The sequence below is a fragment of the Bubalus kerabau genome, chromosome 1 (genome assembly GCF_029407905.1).
Source record: "Bubalus kerabau isolate K-KA32 ecotype Philippines breed swamp buffalo chromosome 1, PCC_UOA_SB_1v2, whole genome shotgun sequence".
In the NCBI taxonomy this organism is placed as follows: Eukaryota; Metazoa; Chordata; class Mammalia; order Artiodactyla; family Bovidae; genus Bubalus; species Bubalus kerabau.
In genome coordinates this window covers 139840317-139853784 of record NC_073624.1, presented here as the reverse complement: position 1 = coordinate 139853784, position 13468 = coordinate 139840317, and the positions used below count along the sequence as shown (strand labels likewise).

At 42.0% G+C, this 13468-nt stretch overlaps 1 protein-coding gene across 10 annotated transcripts in view; it reads left to right on the top strand.

Annotated features, from left to right (window-relative positions):
- Positions 1 to 11220, top strand: part of RHOBTB1 (Rho related BTB domain containing 1) — a 76281-nt gene extending 65061 nt beyond the window's left edge. For 7 of the 10 annotated variants that reach the window (XM_055589925.1, XM_055589915.1, XM_055589933.1 and 4 more), the window contains 5 exons: positions 2444 to 2594; positions 5675 to 5763; positions 7514 to 7558; positions 8427 to 8532; positions 9042 to 11220. In XM_055589925.1, the coding sequence (XP_055445900.1) occupies positions 2444 to 2594; positions 5675 to 5763; positions 7514 to 7558; positions 8427 to 8532; positions 9042 to 9211 (561 nt within the window). In that variant the 3' untranslated portion in view covers positions 9212 to 11220. The other 3 variants (XM_055589927.1, XM_055589935.1, XM_055589941.1) reach the window with 3 other exon arrangements.
- The last annotated feature ends 2248 nt before the right edge of the window (positions 11221 to 13468 follow it).

The window sequence follows — 13468 nt, the reverse complement described above, 5'->3', positions numbered from 1 at the left end:
CACAATCTTAGAAAAAATGGCTTAAGTCATCTGAGTATCTTCAGAGTCCATTATCTTAGTGAAGGAAAAGCTTTAGATGTCATCTATTCCAAATCTCTCCCATGTCACAGATGAGGAAACTAAGGTTCAGAGATGGTGAATAATTTGTTAAAGGTCACACAGCATTCTAGCATATCTCTGGGCCTTCCCCAGCCCCTTACCCTGTCCTTCAAGCTAGTATTTTCAGAAACATCCCCATCCCTGTGAGTGCAGGTATTCACAGGAAGCCCTGGGACTTTATTTATCATCACTAACACTTTAGAGCACTTAACACTTCATAAAATGTATATATTTTTACTATCACAATGGCCCCAATTTTAGTTTCACAACTTAATTAACTTTCAATTATTTAAAAATTGTGCTAATCCAAACACCATTCTAGAGAAATCAAATTTTGCCATATGTAATTTGCCATGTTTTCCATATGATAAAAGTTCATGTCTATGTAAGATAAATGCATGTGTACATAAATGTTTATCCACACAAATATAACTGTGTTAGATTTACTGGAATAGCAATTAATTACAATACAATGGTTTCTGTATTTTAAAATGATATCAGCTATAGTTTCTACTTGCCAGGTTTTATTTATTATTGTAGAAATTATGCTAAAAATGTGAAACTATCACACTTGTCAAGTCATTGATGGGTAGTAACCACGCAGCTTATTAATAGAATCACAATTGTTCTCACTGTGTCTGAGAGAGGAAGAGTAATTTCCATAATATTTCTAGGAATTTTTCTGGGCTCTCTCTTTGATACACCTAGGGAAAGCTGTGTCCGAAAAGATATTCCCTCTCTCAGATGGTTGGTGGCTATGCAGGAAAATGATATAGACGGTTGCTATAGCTTTAACAATTGCAACCACACCATTAGAAGACTGAAGTGGCCACAAGCCCCTTGTAGATTGTGGAGACAATTTATAAACAAATATATATACAGACACAGACATATACATACACACACACATATATATACCCACACTTATACACACAAATATAGAGAGATTAAAATATATACTATAGATGTAATCATATATAACATACAGATATAATCATGTCATACATAAATGTAATCATAAATGTAATTTTTGTATGCTTATACCAGAATTAAGTCTATAACTTTTTATCCTTTTGAATTCAGAAATCTAATTCTTGAAAACTGTTAGATACAGTGCTATATTATAGCTTTCTTCCTTACCATGAAGGGTTTCCAGTCCTGCACAGCAGCTCCGAACACAAACTTTAGAATCTTATTTCCTGGGTTCAAATATCAGTCCCAGCTTCCTAGCTCTGCAACCCTGGACACCAGACTTAACCTCCCTAAACCTCCATTCACTTATCTGTAAAATGGCAAAAACAATAGTCTCTCCTTCCTAGGGAGGATATAAGGATCAAAATATAATGCATGTGGAAAGCTTATTAGCACAGTACCTTGTGCATAGGAGGCCTTCTATTAGGTTAATTCTTATCATCATTCCAATAGCGAGTACTCGTGGCACCATTCTCTATGATGCCAGGGCACATCTCGTTCAGTTAGAAACCTCAGATGAAGAACAGCTGCTATAACGTGTGTATCCCTGTTGATCCAGGCCCAGCCGTTCAGAACTCTACTTCCCAGGCAGCCCCTGGCTCCTCAGCAGGCTCTAGCTTGGATGAATACGCGCCATAACTACACGTGCTCAGGAGGAAGACGAGCAGGATCCACCAGGGAACAGTTCTCATACCCAGCCGTTCCCCAAGATGTCCCAAGCCCAGCTCTCTCTAGATTCTCTGCATCTACTGATACCTGATAATCTTCCAGTAGTTCCAAATCTATGTGGTTGTGCCACAGGAAAAATAAAGTGTGTATACCATGCTAACACATACTTTTTAAATTTTTTATTGATGTATAGTTGATTTCATGCTAGCGTTTACTGATAGAATGTTGGAATCGCGCCAGTCACTGTGGCAACTAGGCTGGTTGCTCATCGTCTTCTTTTGACATCTTAGAGAGCTGGGCTCTATTGTGTGTCAGCAAAGTGCGGTCTGCAGCTCCCCCCAACACCTGTCATGTTGCTAGGAGATTTCTTTCCCCACAATAGAGTATTACAGGGTACTTGGCAAGGAGGGCCTATAATGTCATCATACATTTACAGCCCATTTGTCTGATTTATAAGCCCAAATAGCTATTTAAAAATTCCAAATCAGGCTTTGTCAGGCAGCCCCACTCTTTTGTCATCCACAAATCAAACTGTTATGTTTACAGCTGTAAATAGTGAGTGACTTCTCCGCACAGCCTCAGAGCACGTGTCCCAGACTTGGTAATAATGAATCACACGGCGGGGATATTTACAAGCAGTATAGCCTGAAAATGTGCCCAGTGCTTTCTTCAGCAGAACTTACCTTTTCAAATAACATTTCAGGTATATCTCCCAAACATAAACAAGATGTCAATGCAGGCAGTACTGGATTATCTCTATACTAAGCAGTTGTCACCTAACTTGGACCTGGACCCACTGGAACTAATTGCCTTGGCAAACAGATTTTGCCTGCCACACTTGGTTGCACTTGCAGGTAAGGCTGATGACTCAGGACGATGTGGTATCTGACTGTCATATTTATCAAAATGACATTTTTGCAAAAAATAATACCTCCTGGGAATAAAAATTAAATTTTTATCACCCAACATAGGACTGTCTTGTACAGGCTGATATGAACTGATCAAATGTATCAAACAGCCCCAGTTCAATTCAGCAACTGTTTTTTTAGGCACCTACTTTGTATAGGTCCTGCTGACACATATAGAAGGCAGTAGTTAAGAACATAGGCTACAGATCCAGATCACTTGGGTTCAGATCTTGGCTCCAGTATTTACTGGCTGGATGACTTCATACTAGATTTAATTAGTCTGTATCTCAGCTTTCTCTCTCTCTTTAAAATGAGGATAATGATATTCTACCATAGAGTTGTTATGAAGATTAAATGAGTTAAGAGATTATATATATATAAAGAGAGAGAGTCCTGAGAACAGTGTCTGGCACCTAGTAAGCATTATGTAAGTGGTTTTCTTAAAGCTATTTTAGAAAATGTTCTGACATTGTCAAGATCATTTTGGGAAAAAGAGAAAAAAGGGAGACTTGATTTAACTTCACAGAACCTTATGTATCATTTCTAGATTTGCTCAGTTGGTAAGCCAAAGTAGATCTAAATAAGATATATGCTTTCAAATACCCTTTTCTTGAATTTAAACCTTCTGTTTCATTTACCAGAGTTGTTGATTAGCAGTAAGGGTGCTACATTTAGTTGACTCTTGTTAACCAGGAAAGCAGGATAGTGCCTGTTTTGTTCACTGGCATATCCTCTGTACACAGAGAAATGCCTGAGCATAGGAGGTTCTCAGTAAAAGTCTGTTGAAGCATTAAATGAAAATGAAGGTATGAACAAACCAACCAGCCACACCTGCCCTTGACTTCCTGACAGTATCTTTAGAAAAAAAAAAAAAAAGATTTATTTCTCTGCACTCCAAGTTTCTACCATGCTCAGCCAAGTGGAGATCAACGTTTTCTCCTCACCTTCCTTCTTCACCATCTGGATAACAAGAAATAGTATTGCTATTCATTTTCTTTTTGTTTTTTTGCCACACTGCACGGCAAGTGGGATCTTGGTTCCCTGACCAGGGATCTAACACGCAACCCCTGCATTGGAAGCATGGGGTACTAACCACTGGACAGCCAGGGAAGTTCCTGCTCTTTATTCTTTAAACTCTTTTTAACCAATAAACCTGAAGTCATAGATTCAAATGAGTATTGCTGCTTTTTCAATACTAACTCTAGCAGGCTACAGAAGGCAGTTCTTTTTTTCATAAGTAAGAACCTCAAGCCATTTGACTATCCAGTTTTTAAAAGTATTTGTCCTTTGAGGATAAACTAAACTGTTTTACATAATCAAAAGTAATTTGGAGCCAAATCTGAGGATTTGTGATCAATCTTGAAGGAGGGCCATTTTTGCTTAAATATTAAGGGTGATGATGAAAACATGGGACTGATTTCTCCAGGAAAGAAACTGACCCAAAGAAACCTTCCTGTGTTAACTACCAACATCTATGTATGTTTATTTTTCTTAGTAAATGCTATTATTAATGGTTATGATTATTTAATATACATCTTTCTAAGATGATTCCTTTAATCATTTCTATAGTATTTGCTGTTTAGTGTAAGTATAGAGTGTTTGGAACAGAGTGTTTAAAAATCAGTTTCTGGGGTGAAAATGCCCTGCAAGCCAAACTATCATTTAACACTTTGGAGTTACTTAAGATTTAAAACCCAGTGACTCCTCTGGAAGATTTAGTTACAAATAGTTCTTTGTCAATCCAGCTGAGGAATGTTGTGCCAAAGAAACCATCCCAAACTTGAGACCATGTTGACTAGGTAAGAGACATATAGACTAACAAATAAGCACATAAACCCAGAGCAGAAAGTAAGCATGGTTTGGACAGTATACTAAAAAATTAAATGTGATGCTAGAGATGAAAAAAAGCATCAAGGAGCCAGAAATGCTGGGTCAAGACTGTACCCACTCATGTCAAGGCCAGAGGCAGGCAACAGCCTAACAGAGGCAAAAGGCAACTCAGTCGCAGACCCAGAGTCTGAATTCAGCATAGAATCCTAGAACACAGCTTCCGAGTAGAAACGACGGTCCCATCTAGATCTGTGTGACTTGTGGCTGAAGATCGCCCCAGTCTTTAGAATCTAAGAGGTTGAACAATATGTCCCTCGTCTGCTGCTGCTGAGACACTCGTACGCATTGCTGCCTCTGCTGCTACTAAGTCGCTTCAGTCGTGTCCGACTCTGTGCAACCCCATAGACGGCAGCCCACCAGGCTCCCCCGTCCCTGGGATTCTCCAGGCAAGAACACTGGAGTGGGTTGCCATTTCCTTCTCCACTGCATGAAAGTGAAAAGTGAAAGTGAAGTCGCTCAGTCATGTCCCACTCTTCGCGACCCCATGGACTGCAGCCCACCAGGCTCCTCCGTCCATGGGATTTTCCAGGCAAGAGTACTGGAGTGGGGTGCCATTGCCTTCTCCGCACGTATGCATTAGCAGTTTTAATTCCCCATCTGGACTCATTACTGTTAGCCTCTCCACAGTCAGAGAGTATTGAGAATTGGAGTGATATGAGTGAGGAAACCATCGAGCAGAAAGATACAAGAGTCTCGAGGATTCTAGGCAGGTCCTAGCCTGCCCAGAGCAGCACTCTCAAACAGAACTTTCTGCAATGATAGAGACTTTCTGTGTCCGAGATGGCTAGTACATGTGACCACTGAGTGCTTAAATGTGGCTAGTGTGGGGCTGAGGACCTGAATTTTTTATTTTGTTTAATTTTAATTAAGTTTAAATAGTCCCTGGAGGCCAGTAGTTACCATACTGGACAGAGGTGGTCCGGAGGACTCTGGCTATTTCAGAAAGGCTAACGAGTGTCCCCAGAGCCTGCAGTGCGCTGACCCGAGCCATGACTCGCCATACTGAAAGACCACACATCAGAGAGGGCCCTTGATTCAGTGCACATGGAACTGTGTCCCCTACCTCCTCCCCTCTGAGGTGACCCCAGATGGCAGCCTCCAGGCACTAACATTCTCCTGCTCCCTCTTCTCCCCAGAACAGCACGCCGTTCAGGAGCTGACCAAGGCCGCCATGAGTGGCGTGGGCATTGATGGGGAAGTTCTCTCTTACTTGGAATTGGCCCAGGTTCGTAGCAATTTGCCTTTCACCTTTTCGGTGTATTCAACCAGTTCATTTAACGCTGATAAAACATTCCACTGTTGCATCTGAACAAATAAAGATGTCACCAATGAGTCACAGAAGCCCCCTGCTGTGTGCAACAGAAAAGATCTGAAAGTTTTAAGTTTCAGGCACTGTTCACCCTGCTGGGCTTCATTTGAAAAAAACAACAAGGGCCCTGCCCCCACACCAGCCCCTTTGTGCCCCGCCCCTCCAGAGGCAGCAGCTTCACATGTGGGAGAACAATTCAGGGCATGGGAGGGGAAGGCTCTGGCTCTTTTTTGAATTCTCAGACATGCATTGGCTGAGATCACAGTTTCTAGAATTCCGTTTAGTCCCGGGTTGCCTCTGGTCTCACTGCAGCTCTCCTGGTTTTCCTTTTTTTTTTTTTACATCAGCATTTGTTACTGTTGATATTGTGATTCCATATCCCAACACACACTGCCCTCTTCCTCTAGAGAGGGTCAGAGATCAGTCTTGGCTTTGTCTCTGTGTAATTTATTTAAAGCACAAAGTTAAAGGCTGCCTCCATTTCCTCATCTGTTGGAAAAGGGGATGGTAATTCACCCTCTGTCAACTTTACTGATTATTTTGAGAAACAACTAGGAGAGAATGTTTCAGAAAGGGCATCAAAGAGGGGAAATCCTCTCATAATACAAGGCACATAGGTGGAGTTATCTAATCCCTGATCTAGACTTACAGGCCATGAGTTTACACTCTGAAGGAACTAAGAATAAATTCTTCAGACTTTTCTCTGACCTATTGGGTTTGGCTTTCTTTGTTCCCTGTCTTGGTTATGGCAGTGGTTTACTAAATCTTACGTCAGGCACTTCAAATCGGAATTTGTCAACCAAGGAAGAGGAGGAGGCAGGCCTATCTCACATGTTCCTCAGGCCACTCTGACTATAGCCCTGAGAGATGTTCAAGAGGGGAAAATGTGGATCAAGACTTCACAGCAACCTGCTCTTTCTGACTCAACATCCAACAAGGATTTGTTATTTCCTCCCCTTCTACCAGGCACCACCTTAGATAAGAGGACATGTAGATTCTCTGCCCTTGGGACCATCATAAGCCACTGAGAGGAGCAAACACAAGCACAAATTATTAAATCCAGTGTGAAAAACAACCTCATAGAGGTTACAAGTTAAAACTGAGAGCAGACGTCAACTGCAGTGAAATCAACAAGCCCCCATCGACACTGACCATCCACATTTGGAATTTGGGGGTGTTTTGAAACAGGACTAGGGGAGAACTTAAGACTTGTGCCCCTCCAGTAAGTATTCCTCCTGGAGAACAATCAAATGACCCAGAATCTCCTATAGGCCAGCCCAATGGAGGTAATATAGCAGTTGTGTCTATCTTTTTATTTTCTGTTCCCACCCTGTTCCCTCCCCTGACCCACACATAACCCAAGAAGGAAATAAAATCATTCCTGCTAAGCTCTGAAAAGCCTTGGAGGAGGCATTTAGGATGGAGCTTCCAGTATCTTAGCTCATTCATTAGACTCTAACCCAGGGATGCACTGGTAAGTATTTAACTATCAGCAGAGACCATGATCTGTTGCATTTTCCAGTCTCCATGGTGTAAATACCCCACCTTCCCAACTTGTAACAACTCAAAGTCACTGAGCTCAGAGTCGCAAAGAGCTGCACCCAGTGACACTTTCAAGCAGGTGCAAGCCAACTCCAGTACAGCACTGCTCTAATCTGACTTTCAGGGAGAAATCTACTATCAAGAGAAGTTGGAAGCACTGTCTAAAATTGTCTGTCCTGCTGGGCTTGTGATCTGCAGAGAGTTTCTTGAATTAGTTTCCAGGGACATTGGCTTTTCTCTTGGCCTCTGTTCAGGGCCTTGACAGGGGCCTCAGAGGAAGCATGCTGTGGGTTTCAGGGATTCAGCTGCCCAAAGAAGCATTAAGAGTAACAGACAATAGCACGGATGTCCGAAAGAGGCCTGGACAGAAAGACTGAGGGACATGTCCCTTCCAAATCTGGGGACAAGATGGGGAGTTAACTAGGGATTTTTGTGCATCAGGTCTTTCGCAGACACAGCTATCTCAGCTGCCATGGTCCTGTGCGTCTTCTCAGAAAGGAGAGAGTGCATGGAGTGTCTGGCTCCCTCCCTCCCTGCCCACATCGCCTGCTCTTCTTATGTAACCAAAAGGACAGGTATAGGACAGTCACACATGCCACAGTCTCCTCTTTCAGATCACTGGCCCCAGCCAGCTGAGCTCTGACATGTGACACGGAGGATTCTGTTGCCGAGGCTTCCTTAAACGGAGATGACATCGCTGCTTTCTGAGGCAGGCTGGTGCCTTCCAGAGGCCATGGCCACTTATCATTAGAGGGCAGTTGTGAGGGGAGGGGGAGAGAGGCAAGGCAGACTTTAAACTCCTGATACAGTGATTATTTTTAGTGCACATATCCCAGAGGTGAGAGGAGGATGCCAAACACTTGCATGTGGCTGGTGTGGAAACCGTGGCCAAAGTCAAAACACGAGTCAAAACAGCAGGTTTCTGAAGCAGTCATCTGGGCCCTTTATTTCTTTGACCCCTACCATGACTTTTTATTTCTTTGTAGTCCCACTTGAGAAAATAGAGGTCTGACCCCCTTTTGGTCACTTCCCTGCAGTTTCACAATGCCCACCAGTTGGCCGCCTGGTGTTTGCACCACATCTGCACCAACTACAACAGTGTTTGTTCCAAGTTCCGCAAGGAAATCAAATCGAAATCTGCAGGTGAGGCTGTGTGGTCCCCATCTGTCCAGTTCTCATCACCTGTGACTGAGGGGTTTCCCTTCGCCGCCCTTGAGAAGGAACATGGGACAGCCCCCGGCTCACGGAGAACTCCTTGTGGCTATATGGCAGTCACAGATTCACGTGACATGCAAGACCCAAGGAATTGTATGTTGGATATTCTCTCTGGAGAACTTCATGGCTGGGGGGATTTGTGTGGAGACAGGTGGGAGAGGGGTTGTTCAAGGTGCCCTGCTGCAGAGCAAGCAGAGCTTGTTGGTTCACCCTTGTCTGGGAAGGCAAAGGGACCTGGGTTCAGGCTTTCTGTGTCCAGCTGTGTAATTTTAGGCAAGTGGTTCCACCTCTCAAAACTTTCGTGTCATAATCTGCCACTGGCCCTACTCAGCGTCCCTGCTCATTGGTTAGCTGAGAGGATGCACATGATAATCATCTCAGAGAAGCCTAAGCACAGAACCTAGCAGGTATCATCATCTGCACCTTTTCTTCCCCAGACAACCAGGAATACTTTGAGAGGCACCGCTGGCCTCCCGTGTGGTACCTGAAGGAAGAAGACCACTACCAGCGTGTGAAAAGGGAAAGAGAGAAGGAAGACATTGCACTAAATAAACATCACTCGAGAAGAAAGTGGTGCTTCTGGAATTCATCTCCAGCGGTCGCCTGAGGCGGAAGAGGAAAAAAAAATCAGAAATCTGACACGCCACTCAAAAGCACTACTGTAAAATGAGTCTTATTTTTAGAGATAACATGTAGTTCAGGTTTCAGGCACTGATCTTCCTCCACTTTTGTGCATTTATCTTTGTTGGGATCAAAGCACAAGCTCACCATCAATGAGCCTGGACAAAAAGGGAAGTTGACGCTCACTGCATTCCTTAAACTTATATGTATATTTTTTGTTAGAAGGCTTAATAAACTTTAGTCTGGTATCTCATTTCTTTTTATACAAAGGAAAAAAAAATCCAGCTTTCATGTTTCAAATTCCAAATTGGAAAATATTTTTATACGGTCTCTTGTAAATGAAAATACTGTGTATTACTTTATTTTACAGGACGCACATTAACCATGAAGTCGCCCTGCGATTCTCTTTGCCCACGAGCATTATTACTTAATTAGAGGGATATCCTTTAGTCGTGAAGTAAAGAGTTGGAATGAAATTCCCCAAAGTACAAGTTAGGGAGTGTTTCATCTTTGTTCTGCCGAATAACACTGGTATAATTACCAAGTCAACTCCAAGAATGTGTATTTACAATATTTGCTGTGTAAGTGCTAGTAATTATATGGTTATATGTGCCATGTAAAATATAGTGATATCAAATCTTCTGTTGTTTAAAATGTCTAGATTTAAGAGGATAATCTTTATAATCATTAGAAGGGCTTATTAAATCCCAGCATTATCCAGGGCAAACTCTCTGGTGGACCTGAATACAAAAGATACCACAAGAGCGCTGGTGTTTGGATTGCTGTATGAAGATGTCCGTCTCTCAGTGTTCCTTGATCTTGCCATGTTTCTGCATGCAGTTTTGCCACTGACTTGAATCGAGATGGGCAAGGGTGAGGGTCCCCGGACTCGGTCCCCTCATCTGCAGACTTGTCACATCTCCCCACCAGAAACAGGCTTCCTCAGGTCTCTCACCTGCGGCCAACTTCACTTTGTAAGACCCATGTTTTTAACTCTTCCCAGGGAAAATTCACGTTGCTGCAGAAGTAGACCAAGGCAGACCACCCACCCCTGCTGAAATTCAGTTGGAGGGCCTGTGAAGGCACAAAGCTGGAGGCTGGGTCGTCTAAGGTCACTGCATTCTCCAACGCAGACGGGAATTTTACTCCAAAAGTCTAGGAAATGGTGCTATTGTGAGTTAGTTCTGACCCTTTGTCATTCTGAGTTTTCAGTGTTAAAATAGCAAGTATTGAGCAGGGGGGCTTTTGAGAGGCCATCAGTCACTGCTTCTCTGTAAATTAAAATGTTACAACACTCACACAGAGCATTTTAAGGCCACAGTTCCATACCTGTTTTGGGATGTTGTGTGGTGGAGGCTCGGGCTTATTCTATTCAGAGGTCAATTTAATGATACTAAAAGCTGTTGATTTTTTTTTCTAGCTTTCAGAAGTTAGAAAAGAGACAGTTGAGTCCAAACTCCAATGTTAACAACCAAATATATTTGAAAATCTATCCAGATTACAGATAAGCGCTTATTACTGGCCATGGATACATACCAGTTAGCAAAATTGGGAGAGGCCCAGAAGTGTTATCACTCGCTCATGACAAAGGACTGGGCAGTAGAGTAGGGAAGGATGGGATGATTGTAAATGCATCTACCTTAATTTTGTGTCAATAGGTTGTAAGTCATGAATGGAAGGAGAAAGGAGACAATGAGAGGAAGAATCAGCATCTATCCCATCATAGAATGGTAGAAGTTGAGTTTTCGATGAATAGTCAGAGTTGAATTTATACAACCAAAGCTCCCATGTGATTGTAATCTTGCCAAAATGTAATGGACATATAAATGAACCTGGGGTATAAGCAATAATATCCACTGGTGTTATCAGCTACTGTAACCAAGTGGCTGGTTCATTTGGTTGACGCTGATTATGGCCTTTAACCATGGTGGTTTGTTTTGTGTTTTGTTTTTTATTTCACAAAAAGCCAATAAAATTGTTTAGCTATAAAATGCCTCCAGTTTTTGTTTTGTTTTGTTTTTTCCTTTAAGGACTACCGTCATTATTGTGTGTGTATTGTGTGTGTGTACCGACATATTGTGTGTGTCACTGCTTTTTAAAAGAACTGTCAAAGCTTTAAGGGTGCTGGGTCATAGGGTATGTGTGCTTCAAGAACAAAGCAGCTTGAATGACTGTCATCTTTGTCTTTAGTATTGCCAGCAGATTGTAATACCATGATGTATATGAGGGGTCTGGCTCTTTGATTTGGGCTAATATGGTTATGTCATTAGACATGGTACAGTTTTGGAAAGAAACAAAAATAATGTCTCTAGCCTAATGGACTTGTTTTAATCTGATTTTGGGCGAGTCTACCAGCAATTAAGTCAAAGTTTGCATTGGTGGGTTCATGAAGAACAGTCTTCTTCAGAAGCAGATCTGAGAAAGCCTTTAGAAAAATTTATAATTAATCTCTGAGCTTCTAGGTAGTATATTTGCCCAAGCTCAGAAGGAAGAAGGGTCTCCAATGAGGTCTCAAGGCGGATTTTCTGAGTAGCAAATGCCCCATGACTCTATGGAAAGGAGTTAACAACTATAAAACATAACTGCATGAAGAAGACAGTTTCCGATACATTTGCACACCCTTTTAAAGGTGGGTGGGCCAGACCAGGCACCTTTTATCTAATACATGCCAGTGAGGTCTTTCCTCTAGAAAGTCTTGGTCTAAGTTTCTGGCAAACCATTAAGGATTTCAGCAAACCTGTATAAGCATTCCAGGAACCACAAATTTTACTGGTTTAGCAGTAACTTAAGTATTGTAGACATTCACAAGCAAGAATTCTATGCTCCTAAGATTTTTTTCCCATTTGCTTCCATTGTATGGTTATATCAGTTGTCAAAGTTCAGTTTTTCATCATTGTGACATTGGCTAAGCAGAATAAATTCTAGTCAGAGGGAAAAGAACAAAGTGAATTCTGAATTTGTAAATGTACAGTATTTGGAAAAGTGCAGTATTTCTGAAAGTAATTTGGGAAAGTGCAGTATTTCTGAAATGAATCCTTTTCTGCAAGCTGATTTATCAGGCTTTTTCTTAGAGAAATACATATGCTGTGTCTTTAATTGGATGCTAGGGGGCAAGTAGCAATAATTCCTCTTTTCTAGAGGAATGTAACTATTACATAAAAGATGTAGAGTTAAAAGTTAGCCAGGGAGAATGTATCTGTGTTGTTTGTGTATAAGTAATCAAGAAGCAGACCATTCTGAAGGAGATCAGCCCTGGGATTTCTTTGGAAGGACTGATGCTAAAGCTGAAACTCCAGTACTTTGGCCACCTCATGCGAAGAGTTGACTCATTGGAAAAGACTCTGATGCTGGGAGGGATTGGGAGCAGGAGGAGAAGGGAACGCCAGAGGATGAGATGGCTGGATGGCATCCCTGACTCGATGGACATGAGTCTGAGTGAACTCCGGGAGTTGGTGATGGACAGGGAGGCCTGGTGTGCTGCGATTCATGGGGTCGCAAAGAGTCAGACACGACTGAGCAACTGAACTGAACTGAACTGAATCAAGAAGCAACATAAAGGGAAAAAAGGCTAAAGATAATTTTAAAAAATAAAGAGAGAAGAACTGATCAGATCCCTGGAAGCTGAATTAAGCATTATGAGCTTCGAATGTACCTCTTTCTTCCAAAGTGCTAATTTATGAAATTATTCAATATCTCATGATTTAATTTATTTTCAGGTACACACTTTGCTGTACTGAATTTCCAGTTGGGAGGTAGATGATGTATGCACCATGGAAATGCATTGGCATGTCAACCCTGCTGACCTGTCAAAGGAGAAGCCATGTTTCTCCTTTTAGCTGCATTTGTAAATCTTACCCTGTGCTGCTAGTGCCTTTGAGCTGGATATTTTTACTTAAGCCATTTAGATGCAAGATTTTTCACTGGGTTCATGTGCAGGTGCCTCATCAGTTAGACTTCTACAGACTATAGTCTATAAAATATGGAAATAATTTGGGAGCAGATAACTCTTGGGTAGAAACAAATCAATCATAAGTTGTGCATGCACAGACATGAAAGTGTTAGAAACAACATTAGGAGACAAGAAGTGACTTGCCAGCAGCTCACTCCTGCTGCGCCAGGAACGGAACATCTTAGTGACATGTATTTCCAGTAGAATGTAGATGAAACGGCTGATTCCCATATGTGGCCCCATGGAAAGTGGAGGTAAATTCTTTCAGTCTGAATACATTCTCAGACCCAAAGA